This window comes from Penaeus monodon, chromosome 4, assembly GCF_015228065.2.
Source record: "Penaeus monodon isolate SGIC_2016 chromosome 4, NSTDA_Pmon_1, whole genome shotgun sequence".
Taxonomy (NCBI): domain Eukaryota; kingdom Metazoa; phylum Arthropoda; class Malacostraca; order Decapoda; family Penaeidae; genus Penaeus; species Penaeus monodon.
This window is the reverse complement of record NC_051389.1, coordinates 1,557,980-1,572,979: the sequence shown is the minus strand read 5'-3', so window position 1 is coordinate 1,572,979 and position 15,000 is coordinate 1,557,980. Positions and strand designations below refer to the sequence as shown.

General features: G+C 41.8%; 1 protein-coding gene across 1 annotated transcript in view; it reads right to left on the bottom strand.

Moving 5' to 3' along the window:
* LOC119599479 (glycosaminoglycan xylosylkinase-like) overlaps positions 1-2,123 on the bottom strand; it is a 10,172-nt gene extending 8,049 nt beyond the window's left edge. The window contains exon 1 of the mRNA XM_037949263.1: positions 1,896-2,123. Within this exon, the coding sequence (XP_037805191.1) occupies positions 1,896-2,089 (194 nt within the window). The 5' untranslated portion in view covers positions 2,090-2,123. The remainder of the gene's footprint in view (positions 1-1,895) is intronic.
* Positions 2,124-15,000: the final 12,877 nt, after the last annotated feature.

Here is a 15,000-nt window from a genome sequence, read left to right as displayed (position 1 = left end):
AGACATATCGCTAGCATCGCAAGGATAAACCGTTGAAGGTCTATCCTGGTACAAACTGTTGAAAAAAAAAAAAAAAAATACCTCCACAATGACTGAGAATGATCCGTCCATCGCTGATTGGACTGCAGTCCATCTTGGAGGAGGGCTTAGAGTTCAGTTTTCTCAGGGCTTTGGTAAGGCATGGCCGAAGGTCTTTATAACCAAGAAATGGCCTTCGACTCTCCTCAGCAAGATCCTGATTAACTGTTCCTTGTCCCTTCTCAGTAGTGTCCGAGCCCTACGGAGCACCATGGAACGAGACGCAAGACTTTGGTTCCCGCATTTCTCCGGCTATCCGGAAGACATTTGCCATCCTGCGGTACACGCTTCAGTGGCCTCTAATGTCCTCCAGGGAGTATGGATATTTCTGCCTTGCCCTCAGGCCGTAAGCCAATGGACTCCCTGAGCTGCTTCGGTGTTACGCGCGCACTTGAATAGCTCCCCACAGAGCAACTGGGGTCCGTCAGGTTGCCGAGTTCTGTGATCGGTCAGAGACTTCGAGGGTCGTGCGGTATATTGGGGTTACCACACATATATGACCACCGGCACACTCCTCCTCCCTAGTCTGTCCTAGGTGAAACACCTTATGGTGTGGTACTGGAGGGCGGTAGTTTTGAAGTGGACCCGCAGGGTATCCACAACCATCCTATGGTCGTGCCACAGAACTCCACGTCCCGGTACCCTGCAGTTCTGGAGGAATCCTCCAGTCCTTTGGCTCCTGTCGCTCCGAAGAATGTGGTCTATCTCTTTGGCCACTGTACCCGTATCGCTGTATATCCGTGAAGTCGCGATGCGGGTTGGAGTTCTGGTAAATTATCCAGAGATCCTCATTTTCCCTCTGGGACCCTAGCTAAGTCCCGAGAAAGGAGGCTATTCTCTCTCGCTGCTGGGATCAGCTCCTGAGCCTGGGGGCCGACAGACATAATCGTACCCAGCTCGGTCACAGCCCTGATACCGCTGAAGTTCAACCCCGAACAAATGCAAATATCTTGCCACAGATCGAGTTTGGCACAGAACGAACGCCTCTTTCCACAATCCATTTTATATACATATCGTTAAGGGCGTATACAGCGAATAAGAGACATGAACCAAACGCATCTTCAGTCTCATGCCTGATACGCCTCATCAAACAGTGTCGACCCCCCCAACACCTCAACTACCGAGGTTAAAGTCGCTGGAGATGGCTAATGGGTCTTAAACTTAGCCCTCGTTGCTCTAAGTGATACAGGTGTATGACATCGCTGTGCGCGGCCCGACCAGTAGTAGGTTTAACCACCCCACGACTGATCGTGCCGCTACCAGGTCTTCTCACCTGTGAGAGGGCAGCCACCTCAACTCCCAGTCGCTTCAATTCCCGCGATAGCAGAGGTAACCGCTCATCCTGCCGCAAGGACCGGATGTTCCAAGCGCCTACCCGGAAAGCACGCCTGCGATTAAGCCTCGGGTGGTCACTCCGGGTGCACGCCACCTCTGCCGCCCCCGCCGACACAGTCCCAAATAAAGGGGGTCGGCAGGCTGTGGGACCGCCTATTCACCTGTGGGGTATATATATATATGTGTATTGTGTGTGTGTGTGTGTGTGTGTGTGTGTGTGTGTGTGTGTTGTGTGTGTGTGTGTGTGTGTTTTTGTGTATGTGTGTGTGTGTGTGTGTGTGTGTGTGTGTGTGTGTGTGTGTGTGTGTGTGTGTGTGTGTTTGTGTGTGTGTGTGTGTGTTGTGCGTGTGTGATATATATATTATAATATATATATATATATATATATATATATATATATATATATATATATAACACTGGAAAACTTCAGCACCAAGAACACAGCACTATGCATATATCACAGACGAACAAAATATACTCACAATTCTCTGAGAGCAAACGTTTCTTCTTGAAGGAAAACTTTTTCTTCCTTTTCACTCAAATTGGTAGTAGGAAGGGTTGCTCGATATACATATTCCGTCGTGTACTTATAATTCGGGGTTTGTAAAACGTTCAGGATCTGCTGAACTACAGACAGACTAACGGCTAGGACAACATACAGCAGCAGACGAGCCATTTCACCTCTGAAATGAAAGAATGAGGAATTGGGAAGTGTTTCAAGTCCCCGTGTGTGCGTGTCTGTGTGTGTGTTAGTGTGTGCGTCTGCAACTGAAAGCGTGTGTGTAGGTTATTAGTTATTCATCCATTTCCGTGTAAATCAATTCCACATTACGTACTGATATCGCACACTTGTACTCTTAAAGATATTCACCAATCAAGATACATCCTATAACGTCGTTACCCAATAGATAATACTCAAGTATGATTATTACGACACACGTATATGATTAATTTCTAACCCATTTCACGTACGACCCAATTGGACTTTATATAATCACTGATGATCAAGTTTCTCTCACAAGAAGCGTATCTCCGTTGGAAATGAATCTCGTTCATAGCGAAGACGACACTTATATACTGTGTGCTCGCGTGTGTATGCGTTGTGAAGTACATTTTCAAACTTTAAAATGTTTAAACTCTAGATAACTCTCAAGCCTAAAGTATCTAATTCTATATCATTGTTGTTTAAAAATTCACTTCTTAACCAATAACTCTTTTTTTTTCTTTGACTGACTGAGGTAAAAATCAGTCACTGACATGTACATAAACCGCATATATGTATCTTAGGTAGATAATAGTACAAATTTGCCTAATATTCGGCACAGCGTTCACTCTTACATTATTACTTCGCGACTATCTTCAGTTTAGCTTCGAGTTTTCACAATCTTGTTCAATCGGTATATTGGGAGTCATTACGTGTTCCAGCTTCTCAAATTCGCGTTGAAAGACGTTATGCAGATAAGAAAGGAAATTAGAGAGGCAGTGCAAAGGACGAAGTAAAGTACGTAAATAAAGGAACGAGACAAAATCCCACAGACAGAAAAAAAACTTTGAAAAATTATAGCTCAGAAGTACAATACGTAAACAAAATCAAGATCATAGAAAAATAATGCGTATAAAAGAAACAAAGCTAAAAAGAAATAATAATATAATACGTAAAAAACCCAACAAAAAAGGGTTTTAAAAAAAATCACTGAAACATATGTAAACAAGAACAAAATTTCACAGTACAATATGTAAATATGAAATGTTTTTTTCTTTTATTTAATAAAACGTAATAAGGAGGGAAAAATCACAGAAACAAGATGTAATGAAGAAGAAAAAATCAAAGAATAATATGAAATTATGGAATTTTTTTTTTACAGAAACAAAAAAATTTTAGTAAATATAAAAAATGACAGAAACACAGTATGTAAATATGAGAAAAAAATCAAAAAAACGCAATATGTGATTGAGAAAAAAAAAAAAACACAAAGACAACACGTACATAAGAAATGAAATATCAAAAGAAATACAATATCTGATTTAGAAAAAAAGCAGAGAAAAAAAAAACGTAATTAAGAAGAAAGAAAGAGAAAAAGAAAAACGTAATTATGAGAATTTTCTTTACCTCTCCTTTTTTTTCGTAATTAAGAGAAAAAACCCACAAGAAACAGAAAACGTAAATGGAAAAACGAAATCTCACAGAAACACAATCCGTAATTAAGGGAAAAATCCGGGAAAACATAATGCTAATTAAAAATGGGTATGAATGAGAATAACATTTTCACAATACAAGAGATGCATTATCGTTTTTGGAATATTTCGTCGAAATACATAAATCAGGAAAGAAACTACAGAGTATATACACATCAGAGTGTATGTGACCCGTTCTCGTGATCTCCCTCTCCTCACATACCAAAAAAGCCTTATGGCCTTATTTACAGTTAATTACAAATAAAACGATTTGAACTACCGAAATCATAATTTTTCCTTCGTGTATCGAAAACCCGGGTTTCGGAGGTCACACCTTTAAATTTTGAATATATAATTATATTCACACACACCCCACACACACACACACACCCACCCCAACACACACACACACACACACACACACACACACACACACACATATATATATATATATATATATATATATATTTATATATTTTATATATATATATAATATTCACATATACTTATACGTACACAGGAAGTAAACAAATATGTAGAATATAAATAATTTTCCGGAATACTCCTTTGACCATTCAAACACTTCTGTAAAAAAACATGACTGAGACGCTTCCCGTCTCTCAGTCGTCTGGAACACTTTTGGAGCTGAGTGCGTCCAAGGCTAAAAAAAATAAAATGATATAAAAAAACAGTAATGCTATCGTTACCTGTGCATGACAATGAAAAGTGTTAATCAAAACCGTTTGGCTACGAAAAAGAATTTCGCTCTTCTTAGCCATGGCTTATAATATGAAAAGCATTTCACCTACGAAGTGTATGGGTTTCAAGATAATATTTTGTTTCTAGAGTAGGACGATCTATGAAAAGTTCACATCTTTTCCCTATTGCCTAAGTATTGAGAGATACTTCTTAAGATCATTATGGTCACAGATGTTTGAATATCTTATATTATATCACATTACATATCCCCTAAAAATGGAAATTGAAAAGAGAACATGCACATGTGCATTATATAAGTATATACATACATATTCAATAAATTTTTTATATATGTGTGTTCAATATATAATATATATATATATAAAATATATATATATAAAATAATATTAAAACATGCACACAGAGACGCAAATACATTTAGTCTAGCACTAGGTGCAACGATATCCTCATTAACATCCCTTTTCGTTGCTGAATAAAGCACATAGAGTGCAGAATCAAATTTGAGCTTCCCATTTTCTTTCAGTTTCAAACCAAGCAAAGGCGCTCCGCTCCGCACGCTGTCTCGAGGTGCAGGAATTTATATATGGGGGCGGAGTCACAGGAAAGTGTGGTACGACAGTTTTTGACGGCGGAAATAAGGCCTCTTATTGCTTGTAAACAGTTTATGCTGTTATTCTGTTGTGTTTTTGTGTATAATTATGTCTTGTGTATACTCAAAATGTTCGTTAGAAAATTTTTTATAATTAATCATTAAGTATGTTTACGCTATCATTACCGATATCAGATGTCTAAAATGTTTTGTGAATACTCAGCATTTCTGTCTCTTTATCACGATGCCTTTTATTCTTGTAAGCACCATAACTCTCTTCTCGCATACAACTGTAAATAAGGCACCCTTGTCCTTTCACCACGAAACCACCCGTGACCATATGTATCTGAATTTGTGTTCATTCAAATTCTTTCATGTTTTTCATTATGAAATATTTCAAAACGAAGTTTGTTCATAGAAATTTCTGAGCAGTCGACACAGATCGTTCGCTACCATACTCCCGTGCCAATAAATTTTAAAACTGCGACAACTTTAACTCAACTCCCAAGTACCAAACCAGTACCATCACAGAGGAACACGAACTCACCACGACAATACATTGGCGTCAGTCAGTACAATTGTTTGGGGCAACCAGGGTAATTTGAAGCTGCCCGATTTTGCAAATGGCAATTTTTCTCCGTCGCGATGTATGCAGATTCCATAATTTTTCTTATCTGTTTGTTCAATCCTCCATGGATTACTAATGTTTTCTTCCAGTTCGGTAGATGCCCAGCTTCATCTGCATGCATCGCCATGGCGTTGGAAGTCACGTGGTGACAGACAGCAAGCTCGATGCTCGTTAATCCTGGTGTTGAAACCACGTCCCGTTTAAACCCAAAAGCATGCCTTATCATGATTTGCTGCAGTGTATGCAATATATAGCACTGTTGGGGCTGTTTTCGGGCAGCTATCTTTCTCGTATTATGTCGTGTATCTTTTCATCGGATATGCTGGCGATTTTCACTGTACTGCCAAAGTATCTGCATATCGTGAAATCATAATTTTTTTTTTACATTTAAACACATGAGTACGGTTACGTAAATAAGAAACGAAATCTCACAGAAACACAATACATAGATAAACAGTATCTCACAGAAACGCAATACGTAGATAAAAAAAAAAACGAATTCTCACAGAAACACAACACGTAATTAAGATAAAAAAAAGTCACAGAACCACAATACGGAAATAAGAGGAGAGAGAGAAGGAGGAAAAGAGAGAGAGAGAGAGAGAGAGAGAGAGAGAAAAGGAGGAGAGAGAGAGAGAGGAAAAGTACAAATAAGAAATTAAATTTCACGGAAACACAATGAGTATAAATTTCAGTATATTATCTTCAGGAGACAGTGTAAGCAGGAGTGTACAAACTTGAACTGAAGCAACATCTGCTCCCGTTATAACACTGAACAGCTGTGCTCGCCTTAACTTGAGATTCCAGCTTCATGGATTAAGTGAATGTTTTATTAATTAGGTTGTGATCTCACTCTCTCTTTTCTCTCTGTCTCTGTTTCTGTCTGTCGGTCCTCTCTGTCTCTATCTCTGTCGGTCTCTGTCTTTTCTCTCTCTCTTTTTATGTGTGTATGTGTGTTTGTGTGTGTGTGTTTTGTGTGTGGGCAGTGTGTGTGTGTGTGTGTATGTGTGTGTGTCAGTGGTGTGTGTGTGTGTATGTGTGGTGTGTGTTGTGTGTGTGTGGGGTGTGTGTGGTTTTGTGTGTGTGTGTGGGGTGTGTGTGTGTGTGTGTGTCTAAGGGGCTCTACTTTGGTAGTGAAACAGCGATAGTAGTTGTATAGGTACGAGACACAAATATTGAACACACGATATGGAGACTGGGACCGGTGCTTGAGCGCGGTGTGCAGCTAACCCCATGGGACACAGGCGCTTGTAGTCCAGGAAAGGCAGCACCCTTTCATTACATCCTGCGGCGACTGATGCCTGCACTGGTCAGCAGGCCTACGGGCGATCTTCCGGTGACCGTCCTTCCCATGGCATCCTTTGGCAAACCGTATCTTTCAGCAGGTTTCCTCCTTCGGTTACGAGTACAACACAAATCAATGAACACAGGACACCATGGAATAGGAACAAGCTTTGAATACACGTGGAGGCTAGCTCCAGGGGGTCGGCGCTTGTAATAGTCTTCACAATGTTGGCATTTGGGGTCGTTCTGAAGGTTATTCTGGTCAGCATAATCGTCATCTTGGTTCCCGCCCGGGGCGCTGGTTTTGGAATCCACGCGGGCAATGCAGAAAGGGTTGGGGGCGGTATGGATGGGGTTTTAAAGCTTATTGGCCCGCCACACTCTCCCCTCTCTTCTCTATCTTTCTCTCCTCTCTCTCCCTTTCTTTTTCTCTTTCTCTCTCTCTTTCTCTCCCTTATGTCTCTCCCTTTCTCTCTCTCTCTCCCTCTCTCTCTCTCCTCTCCCTCTCTCTCTCCTCTGTCTCTAAATGAAATTAAAATTTATTTAAATACAGAATGGCAGCGGATGGCTTGGAATGAGGAGCAAGAGATAACGAAAAAGAGAAAGTGATAAGGATATTCATGAGGGAAAAATCCGATTTTATTTTTTAAGAAAAAAACATACCTATATATATATGTGTGTGTGTATGTGTGTGTGTGTGTGTGGGTTGTGTATGTGTGTGTGTGTGTGTGGTGTATGTGTGCTTGTGCTCGTGCTTGTGCGTGGGCGTTTGCGTGTGCATGTGTTGTGTGTGCGTTTGTTCATTACGCATTCAGTCTCCTGTGAGCCTGGGAGCTAACAATTGGACCACATAATATGTGGAATTTCATATTTAAAATAGGAAGGGTGATATCATGGTAAGGTGTGTGGGAGACAGTTTGTATAGCAAAACTCTGCCTTTTTACAGAAAAAACTTTGACCTGAAATATTAAAAAACCAAAACGCAGTTTTAATGATTTTCAGTGTGGCTCGGGGCAAAAATTTTTTAAATAGTAACGAGGCGATAGGGCTCAGGAAAGATGTGGCAGAGATGTGTGGAGAAAAAACCTCCCCTCCTTATTCTGTAAACTTAAAAAAATGCATCAGGCTGAAACATCAGAGTGCTTTTTTTGTTGGGTCTAAGATGAGACGAAATACGATAAATTTCGGTCAAAGGTATAGTTCCGTATATTTTTTCGTTGCAGTTTTTTTTTTTTTGGATTGTACAGCCCCCTGCATGTAGGGGTGACTTTCCCTTTTGGGTTTTCCAGAAAAAACCGAAGAGGGCAAGACAGCTGTTTTGTCCCACCAGCATCACCCTGATCTAATTCTTCCAGATTTGTTGTTTTCACTTGCAAAAGAGGGAGATGCAATCAAGTAAAAGATTGATATCATGTCATTTTTTTGCGGAGGGGAAAATGAAAAAAATTAGTCGAGAAAACTGACTTGGTCTTTTTTTTTTTTTCATCTTCTGTCTCTCGATTATTATTAATCCTCTCTCTCTCTTATTTTCTCCCCCTCCCTTTTTCTTTTTTCCCTCCTCCTTCCCCCCAACTCCCTTCTCTCTTCATTCCCCTCCCCTTCCTCTCTCCTTCCCTCTTCTCTCTCTTCTCTCCCCCTCTTCTCTCTCTCTCTCTCTCTCTCTCTTACCTCTTCCCCCCCTCCTCCTTCCCTACAACCTCCTCTCTCCTCTCTTTTTCCATCAAATGTGATGATAGGTACTAATATAAAAAAGACCCATAATTTTCAGGAAAACAACACATTTTTTTCTACGATAATATTTTATTATACCTAAGATTCCCACAACACTGGTTTGCAATATAATTTTTCCTCTCTCTCTCTCTCTCTTATGTATATATAATATAAAAATATATATATTTTAAAAAATATATAATTGTTGTTCTGCTATTATTTTTTATATTTTTATACACCATACGACACACCCACAAACACACACACACACACACATTATATAATATATAATATATATATTATATATTATATATATATATATATACATACATATATATATATATAAAATATTATATATATAAATATTTTATATTTATTTTTATATATATATATTTTTTTGTGTTTTTACACCACACACACCACACACAACCACAAACACACACACACAAATATATAATTTTATATTAATATTAATTTTTATATAATATATATATATATTTTAATTATTTATATATAATAATATATATACATATATTTCATAAAACCAAAAAAAAAAAAAAATTTTTTTTAAAAAAAATATATTATATATATATATATTTTTATAAAATATAATTTATTTTTTTTGTGTTTGTGTGTGTTTTTTTTTTTTTTGTGTGTTTTTACCAAAAATATATAATTTTTTTTTTAAAAAAAATATTTAATATTTTTTTTTTTAAAAAACAAAACAAACCCCCAAAAACCCCACACCCAATATATATATAATATATATATAAATAAAAAATATATTAAAAAATTAATAAATTTTTTTAAAAATATAATGCATATCATATACATAAACACAACAAACAAACATACAATATAATATATTTAAAATTTAAAATATAAAATTATATTTTATAATATAATTATTTAATTTTATAATTATAAATTTTTTTAAAAAAAACACACACACCAAAACACACACACACACACACACCCACACACTTTTAATACTTTTTTTTATATTTTATATATATAATTTTTTTTTTTTTTTTGCATTTTCAATTAATATAAATATATTATATTATATAATTATATATATATATATAATGTTATTATAGAAAAAAAATATATAATAATAATTTTATATAATTATATATATAAATTTCATCATTTAAAAATCTATATATACACCCTGCCTATTAATATACATACTCAAATTATATATATATAAAAATATATATATATATATTATATTTTATATATATTTTATATATATATGATATATATTATAATAATATAAAAAAAAAAAAAAAAACCCACAATCAAAAAACTAATATTAATAAATTATTTTATTTTTTCTTATTTAAACAAAACCCCCAAAATTTTTTATTATTTAAAAATATTAATAAATATATATTTTATATATATTAAAATATATATAATAAAAAAAAAAAAAAATATATTATATTTTATTATATAAATATATAAAATATATATAATATTATTTTTATAAAATATATATATAAAAAATATATTAAAAATTTTTTATATATTATATTATAATATATCATTTTATATATATTTTAATATAATTAAAATATAGAAGGGCCCCCCATCCCAAAAATTAAAAAAAAATTTGTTTTTAAAAAAATTTGGTTCCTTTATTAAAAAAATTTTTTTATTAAAAAAATATATATAAAAGGGGAATAGGGGGGAAAAATTATAATATTTAATTTTTATTTTTAAAACACAAAAACCAACACAAAACACCCCAAACACAATATTTTTAATTTTATATATTTTTTTTTTTTTATATAATATATATACATATATATATATATATATATATATATATATATATATATATATATATATTGTTACGCCGACCGCCTCGTCTCTCTGCCACCAACACAAGGCAGGCTAGGCAGACGGCGTGCTATTCACAGGGTCGTGAACACTGAAAGCTCCAAGAGGCACCGACACCACAGCGTCCCAGAACACCAGGAGGGGAAACGCCAAGTGGCGAGGCAGGGCACAAAGTAAACACAAAATAACAGTCTTTCCTTTATTTACACAAGTTATTTCCCCGTACACTTTTCTATAGGCCACAATACAGGGGGAAACCAGCATGTCACACAGCACAATACAGCTTATAACAGGGCAACACCAGGTTTATCTCAGGTCACAAGGTCACACACGAGGTCTTCACAGGAGCAGCACCCAACTGCCTCTCTCTTGGCTTGTTCCTCCGCTCCTCCGCTCACAGCCAGCTGCGACATGTTTGCCCAGGTCCCTTCATGTAAACACATGTTTCGCACAGAGACAAAGACCCACTGGCGTAGCACTATCCCCCCTATCAAGCAGACGACCCGTCTGCTCTGACATATCTAAACCTGAAACAAACTACATAAAAATTTAAATAAAATCAGTTCTCAGAAACACAAAAATCTTTCATCCAGCGCGGCTTTCTTCGCTCTCGCTGGGGTCTCTCTGGAGGTGTGGGCGGCGGTAGATTGGCAGTGGCACCCAGAGGGGTATCTCCTGTCCCAAGACCTGGCTCATGGTCACCATTGACATCTGCTGCATCGCCCTCACCGTCCAAATGCTCGTCCTCATCTCGGTCAGCGTCTGCCACGTCCTCATCGCCGCTACTGGGGCTAACTTCATCTTCTTTTTCACCATGGCCCCAGGAGTAGCTTCCTGGCCCATGGTAACGCCACAGCCGGTCCACGTGGACAACAGACGGTCGTTTTCGCCCTCTGCGAATTCGATAGGTGACATCAGAGAGGGCCGCTACCACCGTGTATGGCCCCTCCCAGGGGCTCTGTAGCTTCGGCGAGAGCCCTCGCTTCCGACACGGGTTATGCAGCCACACTCTGTCACCTATGTTGTACCTCACTTCCCTCATGCGCTCTCCTTCATGGCATGGCCGGCTACCTTGAGCTTGCCACGCACCCGTCGGTGCACCTCCGCCAGATTCTCCTGCAGTGCCACTGCATAGCTGGATGTGACAGTTGGCAAGTTCACGTCGGGTGGCCGCCCTGTGGCCAAATCCACTGGTAGCCTGAGCTCACGGCCAAACATGAGTCGGGCAGGTGTGAAGCCTGTTACCTCATGCACAGCAGACCGGTAGGCCATGAGCATGGCGGGCAGCTTGACGTCCCAGTCTTCCTGACTTTCCCTGCAATACTTGGCTAACTGTTGAGCAAGGGTACGGTTAAACCGCTCCACCATACCATCGGACTGTGGATGGAGGGGTGTCGTCCGTGTCTTGCGCACCCCTAACAGCTCGCAACACTCACGGAACACTCGTGACTCAAACTCACGGCCTTGGTCAGAGTGCAGTTCAGAAGGCACACCAAAACGGGTAATGAATTCATTCACTAACACGCCAGCCACGGTCTCGGCCTCGTGGTTGGGTAGTGCATATGCCTCAGGCCACTTTGAGAAATAGTCCATTACCACACAGATGTATCGGTTTCCTTGTGGCGTGAGAGGCAGCGGACCGGCAATGTCTATTGCCACCCGTTCCATGGGTGCTCCCACACAGTACACCTGTAACGGGGCACGGTTCTTTCTAGCTGGGCCCTTCTTTGCACTGCACACATCACATGCTCTACACCACTCAGACACGTCACTTCTCATGCCCACCCAGTAGAAGCGTTGACGGAGGCGGCTCAGGGTCTTTTTCTCGCCCAAGTGGCCACTGGTAACACCGGCATGTAATTCCCTCAGCAACTCAGCACGCATGGCTCTGGGTACTACAACTACCCATGTGTCACTGTCCACTTCACTCAACTGTACCCAGCGCTTCACTAATAAACCGCTTTGATCCACTCGTAAAGTTTCCCACTGGTCCACCAGACACTTTGTGGTGGGGCTCTCCGCAGCCACGGCCTCCCAACTAGGGCGTCCACTGAGAGCCTCAAGCCACTGGACAATGGGAGCAAGGTCAGAGTCCTCACGTTGTGCCTTACGCCACTCATCATCCCCTTTAGTGGCACATTCCAGCACCTGCAGACGGAGGCACACAGGATCAGAGTCCTTCTGGACACAGTGTGAGCAACTAGCCTCACACGGGCGTCGACTCAGGCTGTCAGCGTTGCAATGGACACGACCCGGGTGGTGGACGATGTGGTAGTTGTACTGTTCAAGGCGCCCTAACCATCTTGCCAGCTGACCCTCTGCTACCTTCAGCGACTTCAACCACTGTAGGGCAGCATGGTCAGTCCGGATGGTGAACTCGGCACCGTAGAGGTATGGGTGAAAGTGCTCGAGACTCTTCACCACCGCCAGCAACTCTTTCCTTGTCACACATAGTTGCGTTCAGGCCTGCTGAACTTGGCACTGTAGTAGGCCACGACATACTCTTTCCCGTCCTTTATCTGTGAAAAAACCGCCCGATGCCTTCCGCACTAGCGTCAGTGTCCAACAGGTAAGGGAGCTTCGGGTCCGGATAGGGCAAGACCGGTGTTTCCCACCGGGGCCCTTTCTTCAGTTGTCAAATGCAGACTGACACGCCTCGTCCCACTGGAAGCACTCCCCTTTTCGTGTAAGTCGGTGGAGAGGAGCCGCTACACTGGCGAAGTCCTGTACAAAGCGGCGGTAGTATGTGCACAGGCCCAGGTAGCTCCTGACTTCCGCCACATTGGTGGGAACTGGCCACTTCTCCACCACCGCCACCTTCTGTGGGTCGGTGCGCACACCGTCTTGACTGACTACATGCCCCAGAAATGGCACCTCATGCTGGAACATCGAGCATTTCTTGGGGGCTGAGTTTGAGGTTGGCCTTCCTCAACCGCTGTAGTACTTCCTCCAGCCGCTCCAGCTCCTCCTCGAAGGTGCTCCCGAAGATGATGACGTCTCAATGTAGACAAGCGCCGTCTTCCATGCAGGCCATCCAATACCCTCTCCATCAGACGCTCGAAACAACCAGGGCATTGCAGAGACCAAAGGGCATGACGTTTGAATTGCCACAGGCCTTGCCCGAAGGAAAAGGCAGCTTTGGCTTGTCCTCTTCCGCCATCTCCACCTGGTGAAAACCCGACTTCAGGTCGAGTGTGGAGAACCACCTGGCCCCCACCAATGCATCGAGTGTGTCATCAATTCTCGGCAATGGGTATGAGTCCTTGATAGTCATGTCATTCAGCGCCCGGTAGTCCACACAGAAGCGTTGTGTGCCGTCCTTTTTCTTCACCAGGACTACCGCTGATGACCATGGACTGTCTGACCGTTCAATCACCCCCTGTGCCGCTAGCTCATTGACAGTGTGCTGCATCTCTTCTCGTCTGGTTGGTGCAATACGTCGGGGGGGGCTCTTGATGGGCAAACTACTTCCGGTGTTAATGCGGTGCTTCACCAATCCTGTGCGGCCCAGGTCCAAGTCACCCCTGCTAAACACATCTGCATACTGAGACAGGTGTGACGCATCTTCTCTGTCTGTGCTTCCGTCAGGTTAGCGGCGCTCCGGTGCGCCAAGTCCTCGAGGAAGTCGGGCAACGGCCCCACACCAACCAACTCCTCGCTCCCCGACGACTCTTCTGGACGCTCCACTTCCTCACAAGTGCCCAGCTTTGCACCAGCTGGCACCTTTTGGTCTTATCGGAGAAGTTGGCTACCAACACTGTAACTAACCCCTCCCCTGGTCCAACAAGGCTCCGCCCAACCGCTACGCCATCAGCCAGCTGCAAGTTTTGGTTGGGCTCCACGAGGCCCTCTACTCCACGCATCACTCTTGACAGTCGACACCGGATTCTAGACTCTGTCCTGGGGGCAAGGTGCAGTCGCTCAGCTGTACTACCTCTGCACAGCCAACCTCTGGAAGCAAGGGCACCTCTTCACCGTGCACCCTCACCAGCTTCTGTCCAAGGTGCGACACACGCCTTACTCTGCGTCAGGTAGTCAAGGCCCAGCAAGCAGTGCTCGTCCAGATCGGCCACATACACCGGCAGCCGCTGCACCGTGCTGCCCACGCCAATACAAGCCTCCACTGGCCCCTTGAGCTGCACACAATGCCCCGTGACACCACACAGTCTCTGTGGTGCGTCTGGAAGTCGCATAGTGGCCAACATATCAGGCCGCACTAGGGTCTTCTCAGCCCCAGTGTCCACTGTCAGGCGGCATGGCTTCCCATCTATTGAGCCTTCCACCTGCATCATGCTGGTTTGACGGCAGCTTACCCAAGTCGGGGCTCGGGAACCGAGGACGGCTGGGTTTCGGCCCCTTTCTCCAGAGATTTCCGCCTGTACCACTTCCTTAGCCTTAGGACATGCACTTGGATGGTGACCATACCTGCCACAGTCCTTGCAACACTGCTGGAAGGCATCAGAATCCATCCGGTTGAGAGGACGTGTTCTCCGCTCCCTCTGACACTGACTACGTCTGTGCCCTACCTCTCCGCAGCCCCAACACAAGCCTTGGAAAGTTCTTGGGCTCACCTTCCTCAATGCTATTTTCTCCACTTTAGCCTTCCGGCCCCGGAGGTCACGGCGGGGCTGAG